This window comes from Python bivittatus, unplaced genomic scaffold, assembly GCF_059951505.1.
Source record: "Python bivittatus isolate LINGU-HERP-01145 unplaced genomic scaffold, Pbiv_v1 ctg000980_np1212, whole genome shotgun sequence".
NCBI lineage: Eukaryota > Metazoa > Chordata > Lepidosauria > Squamata > Pythonidae > Python > Python bivittatus.
The window spans coordinates 54357948-54381707 of record NW_028277125.1 but is presented as its reverse complement, the minus strand read 5'-3'; the positions used below and the strand labels follow the sequence as shown (position 1 = coordinate 54381707).

The 23760-nt window shown below is 36.6% G+C and overlaps 1 protein-coding gene across 2 annotated transcripts in view; it reads left to right on the top strand.

Annotated features, from left to right (window-relative positions):
• GFRA1 (GDNF family receptor alpha 1) overlaps positions 1-23760 on the top strand; it is a 226798-nt gene that overhangs the window by 160732 nt on the left and 42306 nt on the right. For both annotated transcript variants that reach the window (XM_007424944.3, XM_088132692.1), the window contains exons 5-7: positions 5889-5998; positions 12867-13001; positions 19014-19192. In XM_007424944.3, coding sequence (XP_007425006.1) covers positions 5889-5998; positions 12867-13001; positions 19014-19192 — 424 coding nt within the window. The remainder of the gene's footprint in view (positions 1-5888; positions 5999-12866; positions 13002-19013; positions 19193-23760) is intronic.

Sequence of the window (23760 nt, the reverse complement as noted above, 5' to 3'; positions counted from 1 at the left end):
AGTGTGTCTCATAATTCCAAAGGAGAAATCTTAGGGTTTTTAATTTCCCCTTTTTGTTTAGAAATTTCTCTCTGCCTTACTACTGAAACTGCTATACTATATAATCATATAATCTAAAATCTGAGTTCAGGAAAAAATGCCTGCTTCTCTGGACTCTCATAAAGAAGAGACATTCTATACTGGAGGGACTTACAGGGCTGAAAGTTTTTATAGGCATCATTTGGATTGGGAAAAAAAGTTACAAGCAAGTTTTGAAAATTTGGAGATAAATTAGGAAATGGGACAAAATGACTTAATAATCCAACTTTTCATAGTGTATTGTATCAGTCTTAATAAATTGCAATTAATCTTACTATATATTACTTGAAATAAACTGCTGTCAAACCATGAGTTATGAAACTAGCTTGTAATAACAAACCACTATTAGGATCACCTACTAATGGGTATTATCTCTTACATTATAGATGGTCAGCCTCTGATTGCTCTTCGTATAGACCCCATTGTATGCTGAGAGTTCTGCTCATTCTACTTTAGTACTTAATTAATTTTCTCTGGATGTTGAGGAACAGAAAGCTGCCTCACTTGGGGATGGCAGTGTAGAAGTAACACTCTTCAGCAAGATTTCCGGAATGATGAGATAAGATCAGCCCCATGATTCTGCTCTGAATGGCTGCCCCCCGTTGGCATTAGAACAATACCAGTAAAATGTGAAAGACCTTGTTGTTTCCAGGAGAACCACAATTATATTTTTCTTTATTTTTTTTACTGTTATGCATGTTTGATACAGAATTTTATTTTCACCATGCTGTTACTGCATTTTTCTCCTTCTCTTCTCTCCACCCCCCATCACAGACGTAACCCCTCACAACCCTGCACAGTATTATACAAAGTCTCACAAGGGTTGTAAAACTCTTATATGAAAGATCTAAGAAAGATCATACAGGCTCTCCTTCTCTTCACTGCTCATTAAGATCTAATTTTGACCCAGTACTCATTTAAATAGTCACTTTCCAGGCAGATTCGTCGTGACTTTTAGAAAGTTTTTCTCATTCATGAGCCTGGTACCCAGACATATCTCTCCATTCCCTTTACCGGGTGGAAAATATGTGACCCTCCAGATAGGGCTTGGGAGTGCTGGGAGTTGTGATTCAGCAACATTTGAAGACCCATATATTTCTCTACCTTAACATACAGTAGAATGTAATTTTTCCTTGCATTTTTGCTTGTTTACAATTATACTTCTTGCTGTTGTAAGTTCAACATCTTTCTGTATGCTGCTGAATCACCTGAAGGTCAACAAGGTCTGTGTCAACAGAGTCAAAAACACTTCAAACTAGTTCATAATGTACTCAACACAGAACCCTTGGTCCTTTGCAACTATGTCATATGCACTTTACAAGGAACATGTACTGGATTTCTCATAGTTCAATTAAACGATCATTAAAAAGGCCATAGTGATAATTGCTTCAGATAATTTCCAAACATCAAGGAGTTTTTCAGCTATTCCAAATAAAAAGAGAGTTAAAGGTCTCAATTATTTTGCTTACACATTTCAATGAATACTAATGTGTATACAACAAGATAGTCGGTGTTGCTTGTTTTCAAAATGAGGACCACAAAAAAATTAAATTTCTCTGTGGAATTTGGGGGAATATCAGGTTCCTAAAAAGGGGGTGAAATCATCTCCTGCAAAGTTACACGCATATCTTTTATGTGTTTTCTTCTATTCTTGCAGTAACCAAATATTAACAAGCAGAATAAATGGTTCATTGTTTTCAGGTTTCTTCTCCTCTTCAAAAGACTGTTACTTACATTGGGAAGGTATTTCCATGATTTCCAATATGAATGTTGCTCCAGCCTCTTCCCCTTTAGCCTTAGTCCCTTTTCTGCTAAGGGGATTCTCTGTTCTCTAGCTCTTTTGCGTGTAGAATTTATTTACTGACCTAGTACAGTGATCTGATAATGAAGCACAGGAGAAAACAAGACCACAAAGGAAGTGAAACCAATAGCAAATCTTGCTTTTACTAAAGTTCCTTTTTAAGACAATCATTTTTAAAGTTAGTGTGAAGTGATATGGGGCGGGGGGAGAGAAAGACCCTAAGTGTAAAGATCAATAGGACATTCAAATAATGTAAACTTAGTCAAAGCTGTTTTCATAGTCAGCTAGTACTTAGCATTAAAGCACCTTTGTTCCTGGAATCTGCATCCAACTGGACCCAGTGACACCAATTTTAAAAGGAAGTCAGGAGAACATCTAGTAAATCATAGGCCACTCAGCTTAACATTTATTTGGGGCAAGTTGTTGGAAACAGTACTCAAGAAAAAAATAAAACTGAGCAACAAATCTTGCTGAAGGTATATCAGCATGGATTTGGCAAAGGAAAATCTTGCCTTGGTATGCACTTAGATGAAGGTGACCCTGTCACCACTGTATACCTGGATTTCCAAATATTCCTATCAGAGGCTTTTGTACCAACAAGACCTATCATTTGATGGATTGCTAAGTTGTTAAAAAACAGGAACCAAAGAGAAGGAATAAATGGGCAGTTTTTTCAGTGAAGGGAAGCAAGAAGTGGAGTCTTCTAGGAATATGTGTTGGGTCTGTGTTTTTTAGCTTGTAGATAATTACCTTGATGTAGGGATAAGCAGTGAGCTCTCCAGGTTTGCTGATATACCACAGTATTCAGGGTGAAAAAAAAATGATGGTGAAGGGCTCCATTATGATCTCTTTAAAGTAGATGAATGGTCACCTGAAGGACAAATGGAGTTCAATTTAAGTAAGTGAAAAGTGAATACACATCAGGGTAACACCCTTACTTCACAAATAATTAGTGGGGTTTGTGCTGTCTGAAACTAATTAGAAAGAAATTTAATGAAGATTTTATTAATTTTCTTTAGTAGTAGTTTAATGAAGATATGGATTCAGCATACCACTGTAGTGAAAAAGGCAAATTCCATCTAGGATGATTAGGAAGGGAACTGCAGATAAATCTGCCAGCACTGTAATACCCTTGTACCACTCTGTGGTACGTCTGTATCAGGAGTACTGTGGATCAACAATCAAATGTAGTTATCAACACTACCTTTGAAAAAGGATATATTGCAGATCTGGAAAATGTATAGAAGAAGTCAGCCAAAATGATTGGGGGATTCAAACACTTTCCCAAAAAGAAAAGACTAGATATTTGGGGCTGTCTAGCATGAAAAAGGTGACTGAGGAAAAAGGATCAGAGTATATACATTCATGGTGGAAACAAGCAGGAGAAGGTTTCTTTCTTTCTCTCTCAAAACACTATGACACTTCATTGAAACTAGCCAATTGGAAGGAGTTTTAGAACAGAAGAAAAGAAACCACTTGGGCATCTCCATGGAATGTATTATGAGATGTGATGATAGCCAGTAAGTTGGACAGCTTTAAAAGGGAATTAAGATTCAAAGAAGCCTCAGTGTTAGCTCTGTTTGAGGGTAACGTGCCTTCAAATACCAGTTGTAGAGGAACCATGGTAGAGGAGGATTAGAGGATTGGAGGAGGATAGAGCAGAATTCCTGATTGTGAGGACCCCAGAGGTTAGCCACTGTGAGAAACAGAATGCTGGATTAAAAGTGGCCTCAGCCTTATCCAAAAGGCCTATTGCTGTGAGCTTTCTGTTATTCTTTGCTTTCAACTGCCTTCAGGTGTAACTAGAAGGCACCAGGAGAAGATGAGAAGTTCATCAGACCTGCTGAAAAACAACTCCAGTTCTTCCTCCTCAAAATTCCACTTTGCTTTTTTCCTCACTTTTTGCTTTTTCAGTCATGACATTTAAAGTAGAAGCTTGAAGCAAGAATGCTCCTCCTTCTACACACACACATGCACACACAAATGAGAGGGGGGGGCTTCTCTATAGCTATGTCCACAAATATTGATGAGTGTTGATTAAACACAACACAAAAGGAAGCTCTCACCAACACATCAAGATTTATTTTCCTACCAGGCTTCAGCTTAGATACCTGAGCATTACTATGTATCACCATCCTGGATAGCGATCGATGGATGGATGGATGGATGGATGGATGGATGGATGGATGGATGGATGGATGGATGGAAATGTAAGTTGTGGCTGTCTGTGTTTGTGTAGACATAGGAGTTTGCATAGTTTGGAAATAAAGGGAAAGGAAAAGAAGAGGAATATGGGATACTAATTCTTAATACTATTAGACAAGCAACAATAATGCAAGCAAACTGACCAATATTTTTTCATAAGTTATTAAATATAGTTTGTCTAAATTAGTATGTGTGTATAGTGTGTGTGTGTGTGTGTATTAGTATACAATTCCAAGGGAAACAGCAAACTCTAAAAATAACCAAATATGCATTATTCTGCTTAGTTGGATTACTTTGATGTGATATAAATTGTGATTTCTAGGGTTTTTTGGTTGAATAGATTCCTGGTGGTAGACTTTTATGTGCATTACATTTTTGCAAGCTTGTCCATCCATTGCTACCTCTAATGTATTCAATAACGCACATTCATTCTCCACTTGTTTCACTCAGGGGTTCTGTCTTCCCTGAACAAAACCAGAAATCATTCTTATCTTCTAATTTTAATACATGGAATTTAGTAGAACACCCTGACGGTGGGACTTAGAAGGTTCGTAAAACTTAAGGGACCAGCCTGCAGTAGTTTCCTTGAAGTCTGTCAGAAATACTGCTCTAATACAATAGGTATATTGGCAAATATGTCCTTGAGGATCAAACTGAATAGATTTCATAAAACAAAAATCTGAAAGCATCTGCTTTTTTATCACATGGTATTACAGCTGCATTTTCTTTAAAGAATGATTAGGGGAAAACCCTAAGCCATAGCTAATCTTGCTGCTTATTCACCTTCCTCCATCTGTCACAATCAGACCTTATTCCAACTGCCTTTCCAAACTGTACTCCCTCTCCCACATGTTTTCCTCTCTCTTCCTGGTCAGGAGAAATAATTTAACCCTCTAGTAACAGTCACCCATTGCAATATTACTGGGATAATTCTGCTTGTTTGATTTATTTCTGTTTCTTCTGCTCCTGGTTTTGTTTTTGTTTTAGATTGATGATTCAGAAAATAAGGTGATATATATTTTTGAACAATAATACTTTATGACAAAGCATAGTACGTTGATTAAAGATCCTCCTAGAAACTCCAAAAAGTTTCATTGGGCTTCCTTCTAATAATGTAAACCACAATTTCAGGATTAGGATGCCAAATTCAATCCCCAGTAGGCTTGGCACTACCTGTGCATAATTAGGGATTACTGTTCAACACAGATTTAAGAATCCTTTTCTTTAATTATTGTCACAGTGGCAGTTGCAAGATTTGTGAGCTGGTGCTTCTCTTAAGCACTTCCATAGTGAATGCATGTTCAGTCCACGGCCTCTTTATATTCCATCATCTGAGTGAATCCTAGTGGACTTAAAAATCAGTTAACATGAAGTTCCCAGACATACATTGCAAGATCAGTTAACCCATATGCTTGAACAGACATGGGTTTCCTTCTGATAGACTTCCAAACTCTGATTGAAAAAGCTCCTACTGAGAACATATTGTTGATAGATTTCACTGTTCTTTATTTTTAGCAGGAATGTAGCTGGGTATAAAAAATCTGCATTTTCAGAGTGACATTTGTGTGGGTTAAGGGGGATATATGCCCATTATATCTTCACACTTTTTTTGCTGTGCAGCATTGAGATAGATGTTGTGCGTTTCCTTTCTAAGAAACCCTCTTAACAGTTTGAATGTGTACATGTGTAAAAAAGAATTAAATATTGACAGAAAGAAAGAAGTGCAAAAGGTAAGATCACCCGGAGGTTCAATACTTTTTTAAATATATGTTTTTCTTTTTTCTTTTTTTTAACCACATTGCAGATCTCGCCTTGCAGATTTTTTCACAAACTGCCAGCCTGAGTCACGGTCTGTTAGTAGCTGCCTGAAAGAGAACTATGCTGACTGCCTCCTTGCTTACTCAGGGCTTATTGGTAAGGCTTATTTTGGGAAAGGATAATTTTCTTTATTATTTAAAATGTGCTTTGTTGATTGACATCAATATGGGAGAACAGAAAAATGAGAAAAACAAAATGTGTGCATATCTTGAAGACCCCCATTGAAAATAATCAGTCTGTGTTGGCCATGTAGAAACAATGCCTGGATGAAATGAGCTTTAAGAAGGCTTTTAAAAAAAATGGCTATTTTTTAAAAGTGAAGATCAGCTTAATTCTCCAAATTGTAATCACAAACATAAGCAAGGTAAGGTTGAAATGAACACAGACAGGAAAAAGGATGGCTTGGGACTGGAAAGGCCGCTATAGATGGAAGAAGGAAAGATACTACATACGTATACTATTTGCAAGAATTGTTTTTTATCCAACATTAATTCATGGTATCTTATCACAGCCTAGCAACTTATTACTTTGGAAGTGGCTAATTCAGTTTGGTCACATAATCTAACAAGGGAATATCATATAACTGGATCTTCTTTGAAAAATTGGATTAATTGATTTTTAAAATATAGGAGTATCCTTATCATTTTCTCCTGTAGCCTGATTTTGTGCATACAATGGGACCAATGTTATCTTTCTCTCAAGGCCATAGAATATCCCATTGCTTTGTGAAACCCACCTTTTCCAAACTGGATGACATTCAAATGCAGAAACCATCACTCCCCAAACTCTCAACCTTGGCCATGCTGACTAAAAATCCTGGGACCTGAAGTTCATACTTTGGGAACGCATCTCTATTTAGGAAGACTGCTCTAATGATGACTTCTCACAAGCATAGGTTCAAATAGTCTTGGTGTGACTTGCCTTTCTCATGCTAGGAGCTTTCACATCCATCAGAAATGCACAATGTAATGGGTCAACTAGAGTGCTGTTCTCACTGCAATAATCTGATTGTGTTATATGAAAGCAAGTCTTTTCAGCATTACAGAACGCTGAAAACTCTTAATTGTGCACAACTTCCTGCCATCTCACATGAGAGATTGGCTGACAGCAATTATAGACTGCTTTGTCAGCAGAAATCCAGGAAAATTGGGATTCCCAGTCATGGGGATGCCTGTCTTCATATTTGGCAGAAAGTGGTTTCCCCTGGTCTTCCTGCTCAAACTAAGAGGATCTGGACTGGAAGGAGTGATGCCCAGTTAGAGCTTTTCTGTTTTCTGTATATAAATAGAAAAATTAATCAAGAATACACGTAACTAATATTAGCCTACATCCCTTTTTATAGCAAGCTTTTGAATTTCCTCCAGTCAATTTGGATGAATTTGTACATAGGTATAAAATTATTTCATTTACTTCTTGAGTAAATAAACAATTTTCTTAATAAATGGAATGAAGAATAAATTGTCTCTCTCTTTCCATCTTTCTGCTTGTAGATGACTTTGCTGGAAAAGTCATTATTGCCCTTATTGTTGCCCTTATTGAACAGTTTGGCACGTTTGTCATTTCCAGCAAAGACAAAACAGTCTTTTAAGATTCATTTCTTACATAACATTTAGTTCTATAATGCCACCTCTGCTTCAGTGACTTTCTTTCAGAGCAAGACCTTGGTTTGATGTTGTTTTGGCTTTCTAAGTGAAAAAGAGTCATCATGAGAAAGGGCATGTTTGGTGCATAACAGATGACAGAGTAAAAGCATATATGTATATGTGAATGAAATATTAGATGCAGATGACATAAAGGCCACATACTTGATTTGTTTCAAGTTCAGAGTCTGCACCTGTCATGAAACATTTCTGACTGCTCCTGGAAGGTGAGAAAACAACTCAGATTCCTATCCTGCAAATCTCCTCTGATGAGAGAGCACCTGAGGAAAACATGAGTAAAACAAGATATATTTGGGGGTTTTTTTTATAATACTTTTATTAAAGTTTATATATATAAAAATTAATACAGAACTAAAAAAACCTACGGAAGGGAAGGGGAAGGAAAGGAAAGGAAAGGAAAGGAAAGGAAAGGAAAGGAAAGGAAAGGAAAGGAAAGGAAAGGAAAGGAAAGGAAAGGAAAGGAAAGGAAGATGACTTACTTTCCCCTCAAGATAAACTTGTTCAGGAGACATATAAAGATACATTGGTGAGGCAGATTTTGGTGGACAACAAGAGATAGAGTGAAAAGTTTAGAATATATGATACTCATAAGCCAGAAGCCATGACATTTAAAGATCCACTGAAAGCATATAAATATGTTCAAGTTAATGGCATTTCTGTTTTCCTGACCAAACAACATGTCTTTTTGTATAACTTTTCTGCAGAACCAATAGCTATCAAAGAAATGCTGTCACATTGGGTGTGGTCTTCTCTGGCCAAAGTAGCAATATAGGGAAGACTGGGAATGTATGATAGCTTTGAAGAATCTCATTAATTATTTTTATTGAGACAAACAGATGGCTTAATTAGCTACAGATAAAATAAATTGACTCTTGTACATAGAACTAGGCGTCATAGACATCAGATCCAATGAAGTGATGTATAAATGCTAACTGCTGGCAGGAAATAGGTTTGATATTGATGGGTAGCTCAGAATAACAACTGCTGGCAAGTAGTCCCAGATATGAGTTTTGCTGAAGATTTTCTTGGAATTGTTCTTCAATTTAACCATAAGAATAATGTAGCACTTGTAAAAAGGCACTTTCATATTTCCATAGGCTAAGGTACTGCACAAATGCTAGAAGGATCTTTGGTCTCAAGTTCAGGAGAAAGGATCCTGAGGAACCAACACAAGGGGATATATGATTCTGAAGGGAAAATGCACATTCTTACTAGCAGCAAGGATGGAAACAAGAGTTTTTGCTTCGCCTACTGTCCTTATTCTAAAAAATTTGCAGACCTCAAAAAAAAAAAATTAAAAATTCCATCTCTCAGTTATGTTTTTGGAAAACTAGGCCATCCATCAGACTAGAATAATACTAAGTTAAATTGATTATTGTAATGTTACATATTAATATTTTGGCTGCATTGCAACTGGCCCATTTTTGTCATAGAGTGTTTTTGCCCATGTTGAGGATGTTCTTTTTGGGAAGATACCATTTCAAAATATTTTCTACTTAGTGAAATTACACATTTCAAACAAACTTATTATGGAATACAATTATTGTATTATGAAATACAATATTATATATTCCAGCTCAAATATTGGCAATTATTATGCCCAAATCCTCTATCACCATGATTTCCTAGCATTTCTTTCTTTCTTCAGTACTGTATCTTCTCATTTTATCAGTCAGTCCTCACAAGATAGTTTAGAATAACCAATGTTAACAAAACAAATCCATGTAAAATATATAATCATATAAATACTAAATTGCAAATTATCCATACAAATTATCCACAAATTAACTACAATAAAAATTTCTTAAGATTCTTCTAAATCAGAAGGAACCATGCCTCTTCTCTCCCCAGGAAAAGAGTTCTGGACTGATGGGACTACCACAAAAAAGCCCATCTCTCAAAATCTGTGCCTAAGTGTCCTTGCCAGTTGTCACCAGAGAATAGTTGTTCGAAGCCAGTGATCACCACCTTTAAAAAGTTATGCTAAGTATATGGCCATTATACAAAACTATATTGGCTCCAGTTGACAAATGTCTGGGCTCCAGAGAAAAAGAAAGTGGTTCTACGGTCTGTTCTCATTTGGCTAACTTTAGATACTAATAACAAAATATGTTATGCAGCTGTTTTGGTACAAATTCCAGATTAATCAGAAGCTTTTCCTTCGTTTCCTTACACCCCGATACGCCAACAAACAGTGACCTGTTCCTGCTTAATATCTATTCTTGTGGGCAAAAAGTATATGTCAACTAGATTACACACATAGTTGTTTATTTATTTGTTTGTTTTATTTTAAATGGCTGCCCATCTCAAATTCATGACTCTGGGTGGCTAACAATCTTTTAAAAATATATAAAAACAGGAAAACAACACATTCAGAAACAGCAGCTGGGGTAAAAAAACTCATCCATCACAAATCAACATAATCAATGTACAGGCTCAGCCACACCTCCTGATCCCCAGGGCTGGTGACATAATATATAATACTGTTAGTGTAGGATTGAGTATGAAGCACCTCTCTTTGAATAATTAAAATAGCTTCAACCAGGATCACTTCTGTAAGGAGAGTCTGGAAAAAAACATAGGTACTTCAGTGATTTGAAAAGAACTGTTTTGCATATGTTTCCACATGTTGCAAAGCATCTCTTGCAAAGGATTTGCATAATGAGAAGAAGCAGGAAGTCTTCCTCCTATCATGGTATGTCGCATATTTAGTCAGATATTCACTGACCCCTGTATATATGTGGACACTTAATTCTTTGTTCCCATGTACACTGTGATGTGGAAAATGGGTCATCTGAATTATCAGTCACAATCACAGCCATCAGTTTGATCAGACGTGTGTGGATTAAGCAGCGATATACCATTCTGTATTTTGTTCAACAGTGAACTGCTTAATATCCTGTTTGCTATGTACCACATGGGCTATAAAATCAATGTGGCGAGCTATACCAGGTGTTCAAGCACTTTGAAATTCCTCCAATTTCTTCTTTCTAGAGATATGACTTTAAAAAAAAAATCCTTCCTTTAATGGTTCTAGCCTGTTTTAGTTAACATCCTTTTGCATCTTCCATTCCTGTGAAGAATCTGCCCTGAGAAGCATTGCCCATACGAGCTCACTTTTCCTGTTTCCATCAACTTCATTCTCTGTTTTCGTTTGGAATATCTATCTCTGATATAGGTATTTACATGATTTAAATAGTAAACCAGCATCAAATATCTAGCTATTATAGTTCCATTCATTTGAATGGGAAAACATTATTAGCCTCTTTATCCCTGATTGCAGTATGCATGTGACATAAGGGTCATTCTTCAATTTAGCCCTCCTATTTATCTTTCATCAAGCTTTGATTAATAGGGCTTGTAATTGCTGTTTGTTTGTCTGCATCCTTCCACCTGCATTTCATTAATTCAAAGCTCTGTTGCTGAAGTTTGCCAAGCTTCCGCAGACAGTAGGCAGTAATCATCACTCGAGTTATTTGTCGGAATTTGGAAAGAGATCCAGAGTAAGTTTGCCGTCTTATTCAAAAGAGTCTAACAGCAATTCAAAAGCATGAAGTTGGTGAGTGGGCCCATTAGGATGCAAACCTGTCTTCCATCCACACTGTGGCAACAATTCATTTTTAAGTTTCACTGTGATTCAGTTCTTTTGCACATGTGGATGATCTGATTTTGGCCAGGGTCCTGGTGAATGAAGTCATGTCTATTACAAACCAAGAGACAAGTTGCTAATGAACATATTGCCAACAGGGATCAGTATTTTTACCATAAACCCTGAAATATATTTTTGCCTTTTCTTTTTAAGAACTCAGAAAATTTTGTGATCCACAGATTTTTTTTCCTGTTTTCCTGTTTCACACTATTATACTTCTTTTTAATCAGAGGTATTTAGCCATGTTACCATTACTACATAATTACTATTACTACACCAGAGTTGCTGTTTAACTATGCTATATATTTTTTTTCCAACATGTATCATGAATAACGTATCTATAGCTAAACCCTTCTGAGGAAAGTTATTTCTCTATTTGACTACAATTCCCAGAATTCTAAGCCAACATGGCCAACAGCTGGATATTACAGTCTATCACATCTGTACAGCATAATGTTGGAGAAAGCTACTTTGTTGTTGCTCCAAATTTATGATATATTCCCATATGTTCATATGATATTCTGGGTCAATTATTTATTCTGTACTTTCAAAGGTGCAAATAAAGTTTACTTTTTTCCCCTGCAGGATCAAAGCAAGCACTTCGTTAGTAATCATCAGTCTTTGCCTTTGTTTTATACTTCTGCCACTCTCAACTCAGATGCTATTTCTTGCATTGGACTGGTTCTAAGCAACCATATAAAACGCTCATAATATTTTAGATTCACAGGGTGCTTTCTATTACATCATAATTTTCATTTAAGATTATCTAACCATATTGGTTGTTCCTCAGGCTCACTAAATAAATGAAATCTATAATGTTATTCCATTACATTATTGCTTCAGACTAAATGATGTTCTTTTTGAGATGCAGTTCTATAACTAAAATAATACTTTTATATATGAAGACTACCCAGTCTGCCGATTCAGACATTCTTCACTGATGCAGTAAAGCAATTTGTCCTGGATTCATACTGTCCCTCATAATCAATCAGGTCATATTTACCCCGCTCACACACACACACCCCTCCAATGCTCTGAACTGAGAATGACTGAAAGCTTGCTTATAATGTTTATACTGTAAACCTATTCTACTTCTGTCACCTATAATATTCATTTCTACTTTTCTTCATTGTCTTAAATAATAATGTTAGTAACAGGATTAATAAATTAATAATGATAACTTAGGAAAAAGAATAATAGGTTATTGAAAATCATATAGATAGCTGATACTACTGGATTTCTATTGCCCAGCCTCAATGTTTTATGGGTTTATTATCTTTTGATACCATTCTCAATTTGTTTATATCCTTATATTTGGATTACAGTATTCCTGAACAACTGTAATTCCAGTACCTTATAAGATGTCTCTTTATGCTACCATTATTATGTAAGAATTATATAATTATTATATAAGTAGTTTTAACTTAGCAATATGTGATTTAATAGAAATTTTAAATACTCCATTTATTTGGTGTTAAATATTATATTTATTTTGGTTTTTATTTGTGTGTAGGAACATAGCATTTATAGAATCTGTACTTGAAATATTTTGTATGTATCCTTGAGTAGCCCTTTGGATTTATGCAATAAAGTTTTATTGACTGACTGAAAAAAAATGGTCACATAAAATATTGTTTTTGATTTTTTTCAATAGGCACAGTTATGACACCAAATTATTTGAACTATAATAATCTCAGCGTTGCACCATGGTGTGATTGCAGCAACAGTGGCAATGACCTAGAAGAATGTCTGAAATTTCTGAATTTCTTCCAGGATAATTCATGCCTTAGTGAGTACCACATTTATATTCTATTAAATTATTTCAAGGACTTGCCAATGCAATAACATACACTGAAATTACAAATGTGAGACCTGTTTACATAACAAGGATTATAATTCGAAGGTTATTTTATCAAGAGTCATTATTCCAAGGAGGCAAATGTACTCTAATGATAAAAAAAATGTTTTTAAATCACTTCCTCCACAATACATCTTTTGTTGTAATTCTCTTTGAACAACTGATAGTAAACTAAAATGGTTGTATTTAGATATTATCTCAGATCTGCTATCCGTGATCCTTCCAAAAAAAAAAAGTTGTTTCTGCATCATACTAGTGGTGTGCATACCATTTGTTAAGAAATACTGACTTAAATATTACATGTATTTAGAGAGTCCACGCAGACAGTTCAACCAGCCTAAATAATTAATACCAAAGCAGAAGATTCTAATACATGTTCTGTTTAAATGTTTAGTACAATGTGTGCTTTAAATGGTAGCATGAGCTTGACATGTGTTTTCCTGTCATGTATGACATTACTTGGGCTCAGCAATATCCTATTACATAGAATATACAACATCTATATAAAACATGCCTCTTTGTATACCATGGTAAAATATTTTTAATGTAATTAAAATCAGCATTTTATCTCAGGATCATAAACTCAGCTCTTCTCCTCTGGCATAGCTATTACATTTGAATGTTTGGCTGCTATTTTCAACCAGCTCTTATTTGATATCATGTATGAACTCATACATGCCAACACATAAGGTGGTCTGGGCGCTTGCTTCTGGTTTACTGTGTTATATGACTCCATTCCTGTGGCTATGAGTAATAAAACCATTGTGCCTTGTTCAGCATATCATGATTTAAAACATCTAAATCTAGCATTAGATTTGAATCACATTTTGGAAACAATGCAGGATCAGAAACCATTGCTTGTATTTGGTTTAATACAAACAATAGTTTCCGATACTGGATTGTTCCCTCAACCTATAGTTTAAACTAATCATGATGCCAGTTTTATTTGGAAAATTACTATCGGTAATTTCCAGCTACAACTCCCAGTCAGTCCCTGTATCTAGACCAGAGCAAGCTCACATGCCACTCAATACAGCTAGCAAAAATATAGCTTGATGTTTATTCATTAAACATCAGCAAACATCCAAACAGTTAACTGGGAAAAAAGGAGAAACGGCATGGAAAAGCAGGGAGAAAGGGGAGGGAGGGAGGGAGGGAGGGAGGGAGGGAGGAAAGGAAGGAAGGAAGGAAGGAAGGAAGGAAGGAAGGAAGGAAGGAAGGAAGGAAGGAAGGAAGGAAGGAAGGAAGGAAGGAAGGAAGGAAGGAAGGAAGGAAGACATGAACAACAGGCAAAAATTTACATTATCTATATATCTATATCTATTAAAAGGACCAGATGTTTTAGAGCCACTGGAAACATAACTGTAAGTAATTAGCATGGACAGCCCCAAAGGGAGTGGCCTTTAGCTGTTCCAGCCTTAATCTTTTTACGTTCATAACAGCAGCAGAATAGAGATGTAAAGTATGAAACCAGGTGATTCCTCCCCTATTCTGCACCATAAAAGAAACAATTTGGCAGGTGATTGATCTATCCAACATTTTGCATATTACAAAGTTTCTCTGTGCCTGTGCCAGAGGGGAGAATGCCCATGAACTTAAGTCTGCTCCATGTCATGCTAGACCATAATTTAACATTACTTTGAAACTCAGATATTAATTCCAGGAAGGAAAAAAAAAACGTTATGGAGAAGCCATGGCCTTGAATTGTGCATTTTAGATCTTCATTAAATGTGAAAAGCTAATTGACTGCTAGAAACATGCTTTAGGAATTTCCACCTAAGTTTGGTTAAATATCTGTTTCTCTGAAAAAGAAGTCTGCAGATTTTGAGAAGCTTAGGTTCCCACTGAACATTCTTAATTGCTTTAATATTTTGGAAACTTGATTGCTATTGCATTGTTTTGAAAGGAAATACTCCTTTTCTATTCTTTTGCTTTCAGAATAAAAATGTTAATGAAGATAAAGCAATGACATTAGAGGACAGTGTGAGGAAAAATTATACCTACCCTGGCAAAGAGACCTTTTCTCATAAAGAAATTAAAGGTGTCCCTGCTTTAATAGCATTTCACTGAAGAGGATTAATGTTCCATTGCCTTTTTGTTAATGGATTGACTTTTGTAAATCTTTATTTTAAATAAAAGATACAGTTATCTTTAATACACATAATGTCTTGTTCACATCTAAGACAAAACTACAAAATTTTGAAATAATAGTTGAAAAATCATATCAGTCAGGTTCATGTAACAGAAAACCAGCCCTGATGGATTCAAGTATAATAGTGCCAAAAGAAAACACCCTAAAATATGGCTTCATTGATATGTGAAAGGGATGTATTATATTAAAAATTACACAGTTATGTTTGCATATTTGAGATGGTCTTGGATTTTTTAATTGGGAATCAGTAACCGCACCACAGGTACAGTATTTTACTGATGCAGAAATCCTTGCTCCAAAGGATTTACCCTTCTTCTTTACCACAAAGGCTCATTGAATTGGACCATCTGCCACTTTCCTTCTGTTGATTAAAGTTGCCTTGGGCCAGTTGAATGTAAATATGGGCTGAAGAACACGTTCAGAATAATCACAAGGGACACAGGCAACTAGCTGAGAATCTACAGTAGGTAGAGATAGGAGATCTAGCATCTAGGTAGAGATGCTTACTGAAGTGAATCATTCTTTGCGCACTGAAACTGAAAACCAAAGATATGAATTCTGGTTTAACGTCCTTATTGACATGCTGCTAATCTGATAGGAAATGGAGGTTTTTCTTTCCAAATAATTACCTGTGAGTTGGAGGAGGTCATTTTATATTCTGCAAATAGAAGACTGAAAACAAGTGAATGGATGAAGATGCAGATGTTTGCAGATAGCACTGCTGAACTAGCATGCATGCTCTGAAGATTAGCCTGAAGATTACCCTTGTTTGAGAGGGACTCTTTGCCTACTGAACTGAACTCTTTTCAGAATCCCTAATGTATTCTTTCCTTCCCTGTTCAGTTAGCTCTTCTCCATATATCCACCTAGTTCTCTTCCTCCTTTTTCTTTTTCCTTTTCTAGGATACTTGTCCTTTGTTCTCACTTCATTCATCCTGTTTTCCTCCCTTTTCTTTTTTTTTTTCTTTTTGTGAAAGATAAAAGGGAAGGTTGAGGAACTATATGTGAGAGGGTTGTAAACAACAGAGTATGGCTGGTATAAGCAGATAGAGGATCAATTAATCATAGAGATAAGCCCTTCATTCTAAGTATTGGGTGTTCATTCAGTTGATAAAAAAATGACAGGTACAGATACACATACAAGTTTGTCACATCCAGTTATTTTTTGGAAGGGGGAACTTCTAGGATTTGTTTCAGCTGGAGTTAATAAGCTTAGGTGGACAAGGTAGGTCATTTTTCTTCAATCTATTCCTCATTTGGGTGAGTCATCTTAAATTCAGGATTGTTTGCCCCTTCAGCTACCTATGATAGTTATCTGTGTGTTGGTACTTTCCCACTTCCTTTTTTTTTTTTTCCTAATTTAGAATGTTTCAAACATGCTTCTCTCCCCAAAAGAGAACATTCCTCCCCATCCTAAAAAGATGGAGTTGTATTTTAAATAAAGGCATACTGAAACATACATAGGATGAAGCCCCTAGGATTTCCACAGTATTTGGAATAATGACATGCTAGTATATTTGTTCAGTTTAACAGTCTGTAAACCCACTGATGTCATCTTTTAATTTTCCCTAAAATGTGCAAGGTATGAAAAACTAAGTTTTTCCTGGCTTCTTTTTCTCATTAACCTGTCTGTATTTGAAGTCTACAAATCATTTTCTACTTTTATTAGAATTTTTTTAAAAAGTGAAAATGAAGGTAATCTTTTCAAGGTAAGCAAAAGTAGAATAATTTATAGGAAGAGTTAGATGCTGTTGAAGAAATGTATTAATAACAACCATGCTCAGGTCTCCAGTGAAATTGTTTTGATTTCTTACACAATGAGTTTGAAATAAAGTACAAATCCATGCTAAGTCCCCAAAGAACTGATTAAAATCTGTTTTTCTATTCATTTGTATGTATTGTTTCTTAAAAAACCATCCAATTTATTCTTGCCATAAATGCAGTATTTAATCTCAAGAAAAACTACACCTTTCAAGTTTTACATCTTCAGTGTTGAGTATGGGCATGTTCTTCCACCTAATTATGCAGATTTTGTTTCAAGACTTGAAAAGAGGGGGGATTAATTAATTAATTTCCTGTAAATAAGCAAATTTGTCACAAATATTTTTATTTATTAATTAATCAAATGTATATGCCGCCCATCTCACTATATAAGTGACTCTATAAGTGACTCTAGGTGCTCAGAAATAAAAGTCATAAAAACAGTAAAAATCTTACAAAAATGAACAAAATTAAAAGACAGGGAGAGCATCCTCAAGCCACCAGCCACACCCAGTAGCTGCGGACCCCCATTGGATCCCCAAGCCAGTTGGCAGAGCCAGGTCTTAACACTCTTCTGGAAGGCCAGAAGAATGAGGGTCAATCTCACCTTGGGGGCAAGATATTCCACAGGGCGAGGAAGACAGCAGAAAAGGGTCTTCTCCTAGACCCCACCAGCGGAAATTCTTTAGCCGATAGGGTCCATAACGTGCCCTTCCTGCAGGACCAGGTGGGAAGGGTCGATGTAATTGGGACGAGATGGCTCCTCAGGTAACCTGGGCCCATGCCATGAAAGGTTTTAAAGGTTATAACCAACACTTTGAATTGGACCCGGAAGCAAACTGGCACCCAGTGCAGCTCATGCAGCAGAGATGTTACATGTGCAGCACTAGAAGCTCCCGTAACTGCCCATGCTGCTGCATTCTGCACCAGCTGCAGCTTCTGGATACTTTTCAAGGGTAGCCCCATGCCGAGTGCATTACAGTAGTCCATATGGGAAATGCCCAGGACATGAGTGACCGAGAGAAGGGCTTCCCAATCCAGGAAAGGGTGCAACTGGTGCACAACACAGTTGAGCAAAAGCCCTCTTAGCCATGACTGCCACCTGCTCCTCTGGCAGGAGTTGTGAGTCCAGTAGGATCCCCAAATTACGCACCGGTAAGTGCAGCAGTACAACCCCATCTAGAAACAAAGATTGTAAAACCCCAGATTTGGAAAAGCCCCCAACCCACAGCCACTCCATCTTACCAGGGTTCAGTTGAAGCCTGTTGTTCCCCATCCAGACCCCCACAGTCTTCAGGCACTGCAAAAGAACACCCACAGCATTACTTAATTCACCTGGCACAGAGATGTATAATTGAGTATCATCCGCATACTGATGATATCCTGTACTTACGAACATACAACATTGAACTGGTGATCTTGTTTGCTTGTAAAATACCTGGAATAGTTTTTTTATGATACTGTTACTATGGATTTACAGCTGCCCAAGCTTGTCTTGGGGGCCTGTATTACTGTGATCTTGGTTTGCAACTTAGAGTTAATAGAATTAGGTAATTTTATTCTCTGAATTAAGGGGCAAGCACACTTTATATGATATGTATTATTTAATTTTTTAAAAAATGTACTGAATTGCATTTAGGGTTCCTCCTGCTTATTTTGCTGAGTGGGATTTTCTGTCCCATAGCCCTGTCCCAGTAACATCATTGCTACAAATGAACAGTTGTTAATTATAACTTATAATCGCATAGTTATAAACAGGTTAGTTTAGAAAGGAGATGGGCATTACAATCAAAAGCATCATAGCTTTTTGTGTAGCTGGAAATAATCTCAGAAACTATATAAATAGTAGTTCTTTCATTCCTGTTAATCTGAAAGGGTTTTTCTGTTTATCTGCTCTTTGCAGAGTTTGTTTTTTTAGAATTATTTCTATTTGCTTTAATATGTAGAAGTTAAGGGGGGAAAGATAGAAAAAAAGAAAAAGTCTGCTATTTGCTTATTTAGGAAATTGCTGTGCAATTTTTTTTCTACAGAAAATGCAATTCAGGCTTTTGGCAATGGTACAGATGTGAATGTGTGGCAACCATTCCTACCTGTGCAAACTACTACAGCTTTAACTACCACAGCATACAGATCAAAGACATATGACTCTGAGAATGCCAACAATGAAATACCTACTAATAATGACTTACCAGCATGTGCCAACATCAAGGTAAGAAATGATTGCAATCTGACAGTTATTTAAAAAAGGTGGGGCGGGAGGGAGAGATTTGTCTAACAGATGAAGGGCATGCCCTTGCTAAATGTTCACGCAAATTAAAAATTCAAGCTTCTATTTCTCTGTCGCATGCTACCTACAATATATTGTTGGAGAAATGCATCGAAAAGATTGTGTTAAACCAGTCAGTCATAATTTTATAATACTGGAACCAACTGGTTCCATGGCTATAATAACAGAGAGCAGAATGGGTTGTTAACTGCAACAAATTTGGAAAAGAGTTTGACAATCTCAATGGTTATGTTTCAATCAGTGGTTGGATTATTAACTCATGCTGTACCATTATTTTAGACATGATTCATTTACACACACACACACACACACACACAACTGATCCATACATAACATTAAACCATAAAAAATTCATAATGCTAAGTTGTACCAAATGTCTGGGTCTACAGGTTGCACTGTGCCAAAAAAATCAAATTGCATTATGCTTTACTCTTATGTGTGAATGCTATCAGTAAAGCATGGTTCAGATAGATGGTAAGTAGAAATTAGATGGTAGAATATTGACAAAAATCCAATAGAGTGCCAGATTACTGGTTTCTGGGACTCCATACAATGATGGATCTTGATCTCACTCAGTGAGGTGCTCACTATCACTTCACATAGTTTATTTCTCTCTTAGGAATCAAGAAATCGTAAGCACATATTTTTGCTTTATAGATTTAAAATATATAAGTGAACTATGAGCTGGTTAAATTTATGTGTGTATTAGAAAGGGGTAGACAAAATATTTATAAACCTGAAGGCTTCCCTTCACAATATTCAGAAATATTTATCACAACACTTCTATTACCATCCCAGACTTATCACAAATGGACCTTCAAAGACAGTTCAGTATTCTCTTATTAGTCACCACCACTTGACTTTCTTCAACCCAAACATGTATGTTGGAAACCATTATGATGCACATTCTCTTCAGTCTCCTTCCCTTTCTCTATTGATTCTCTTCTATAAAAATTTTAGATTGTATCTCATGGGACCTGTTTTATTCTTTTCTGTAAAGTATGCCCACAAACTGATTAGAATGATATGAATATCTTGTCAGATCGACCTTGGAAGCATGTATAATCTAGGCAGACACAAAAATGTTAAAGTATGACATATAATTTATTTTTATTACTGTGAGATACTATTTTGAATAAGGAAACATTTTCGAGGTGAAACTGGCTGCTGTAAAGCCAGGTGAAAAAACTGTTTGCATTTTAAGGGCAAAGTGGCAATAAAAATTCTGTAAAACAGGGTCCTTGGCTGGCTGGGGAATTCTGGGAGTTGAAGTCCACACATCTTCAAGTCGCCAAGGTTGAGGAACCCAGCTGTAAAACACAGGTGCTACTTGCTGAAACATTATATTAGCTAATGTTGGAAATTCAGAAGGATAGCTATAAACCTTTTCTAGTAAGAAACCTTTACCTAGTTTTCTAAATCCTTTGATGTAATTTATTCTAAAAAGAGGAACAGTGGTTCTGCATTCTTGATTCATCTTTTGGGGAAGAGAAATAACCCTTTCAGATTCATAATAGTGTCAGGAATTAGTCATGAAAGCCTGTGCTTCTACAGGAACGAGTGATGGTGGGCAAATGATGAGTGTGACTACTTCATCACACAAATGTTGCAACTTACATACTTGCATCAGTTGTTAGAGCACAAGTAAATGTACACTTGGCATCTTGTGATGGTATCACTTGTCCACATGTCATCGTTTTGTCATCATCATAGTTTGTTGTGGACACACTGCATAAAACAAAAGATTTTCCCCAAAGGAACTGGGATTCTTTGGTTCAACTTCAATTTAAGTTTAATTTAAAATTTAAATTAATTTTAAATTTAATTTTAAATTAATTTTAAATTAATTTTAAATTTTAAATTAATTTTAAAACCCAATTTAAAAACAGCTATATTGGGTTTCAAAGAGTTTAAATTGCATCTTAGTTATCTTATAGCCTCTTTTCAATCAGTGCCTTATGTGGACAGGATGCTATGGCTTCTTTTCCCCACAGAATTGTCCCCACTTATGTTGTTTAAACATTTCCCAAGATAACTGTGAAGGACTTGGTGGAAAACCAATTCCTACAGAGTGTTCTATGCTGAAATCTGGGCAGGACATGCATGGATTCAGATGCAATAAACACACAAATGAGGTGAAAGTTGAAAGGATTTATTAAGCATAGCACAGAAAAAGAATAATTTTAACTGCAAAATATAATGTAGATAGGAAGTATCTACAGACAAGGCAATAGAACAAGGCATGGCAAAATGCAACAGAGGAGTGTAAATACAAGATGGAATTTCATATTCCTTTGATAGATGGCAGTCCCTCTTCATCAAAAGCAGTAAAGGATGTTCCCCAGTTTAATCCAGCTAGTTTATAAAAAATTTCCTGGGTAGACCTATACTGAGGCTCACCCCAAGTAGGTTTCTGAAAGCTTATATAATATCCTCCTGCAGTTATTCATCTTTCTAATGATGTATGTTCATTGTTCATCCTCCTTGCCCAATAGTTATCAAAAGTTGATGTGAGATAGTACCAATTCCTCTATCTCGGTCTCCCTGTTAAGTGACTGGCCTTGGCAAAGCACTTCTAAAAGAAAGAGATAACATTCTTGAGTTAAGCCACTTGAGAAATTCAAGGGGAGGTGTGAACTGTAGAGTTGAGTGCACTTCTGTGGTTGTGAAAGCTGTACTCAGCCATGTATGCACAAGCATTTTCTACAAAGGAACTACAGAGAAAAAGGAATAAGCCACATAAATCTCCTTGCCATTTACAATCTAATAGATAAGCATGATTAGGGTAACATTCAGAGACTCTCAAGCTATAAAAATAAATGAAAAAAATACCTCAAAAATGGACATAAATCAGACATAACAAATTTCATATAAAAAGAGCTGTTCCCTGCCAAACGTCCCCCCCTCCTTTCAGGTAATGCTGATCCTACCCATGTGAAAACCACCAAATCTGGCCTGTCTTCTAATGGTTGTGTGGGTTTTTGCAGTCCAGATCTACAAGCTCTACTGGGAGCTCTGGGCAGAATCAGAATTGCTAGGGAGGGGGCATTTTGTATTACCATCTCAGCTTTGCAGATTGCAGACCTCTACCATCAAAAGGATGCTCATCTGTTATTTTGATTTTTGGGAAACAATCCTGTAAGGCAGTGTTTCTCAACCTCAGCAATTTTAAGATGTGTGGACTTCAACTTCCAGAATTCCTCAGCCAGCTTGCTGGCTGGGGAATTCTGGGAGTTGAAGTCCACACATCTTAAAGTTGTTGGGGTTGAGAAACACTGCTGTAAGGCAGTCAAGTGACTATTGTCTCTTGCTTTTCTTTGCTCTTCTTTGCTCTCTCCTCACTCCATCAGTATGAAAGTAAATAGAAATGACAACTTTCTGACTTCTCTGTTCTCCCTTGATCATAGCAAGTAAAACAACAGAGATTAATCCAGAACACTGTGCCCTTTGTTTTGGACTGTACACAGTTTGCTCCTTTGTTCTCACTTCAGCAAAACACCTCCAGCCCTTGCTGTTTCCTCTTTAAGCTCACCCACTTACGAATTACAAATCCATGAAGCTTCCTCACACCTGCTGTGGATTGAACCTCAGAGCCCCATGCTGAAGTTAAGCCAATGTCTGATGAAATCCTGCACAGTGCTTGATAATAGCAATACTAATAAGCACATGGCTTTAATATAGCTACTTATGATCCCCAAACATCAGGTATAGTTCTGAACACCTGCAATTTTCAGCAAGGCTCATGATGGGAACTCAGCGCTAAGTGCTTCGTTGCCCACTGTGAATGCCGCTTAAGGCCTCTCTTGGAAACTAATCCTTCTTCTGCCTTCCCATTTTTCCACATATACTTTTCTAAGGAAGCAAAAAGGAGCCACACTTTTTTGCACTTTGCTGTGAATCACCATGCCAGGTACTTATATCTGAAAGCACATAGGTATTGTATTATGCACATTATGAATTGTGGCATGCAATCAATAATTGTTTCTCTGCGGTGTTCCACAGTATTACTTCTCCCATAAATGTAGCAACAAGATTTGCCTTTATACAAAGATGTGTGATCTATTCAAATACATGCTTCATGTACTTGACCTAGGATGCAGCCACATGTTGAGCTCAAGTGGCACAGCTGCATTCACTGCAGGCATAGTCCTTTAGCTGTGTCCTGGTTAAATAGGTGCTTTGAACTCTGGGACAGTATTTGGGCAAATAAGGATGTTAGGGTACTTTTACTCAGCATTGACTCACTCTGCTGCAGCATTTGGGCTCCGACAGAGGTGATTGGAAGAGCTGGTTTCTGTAAAAATCCTTGATATGCATCTTTGTGTGTTCACAGTGAAAACAGGAGAGAGATGCTCCGTCATCTCCATCTGCCTGCAGAGAAACTAGCCCCTGTAGACATGTGAGCATGTGATGTTCTAAAGAAGTTGAATGATTAGAGCTCTTTCTACAACTGCTACTCAGATACAAAAGCATTATTCTGCATTCCAATA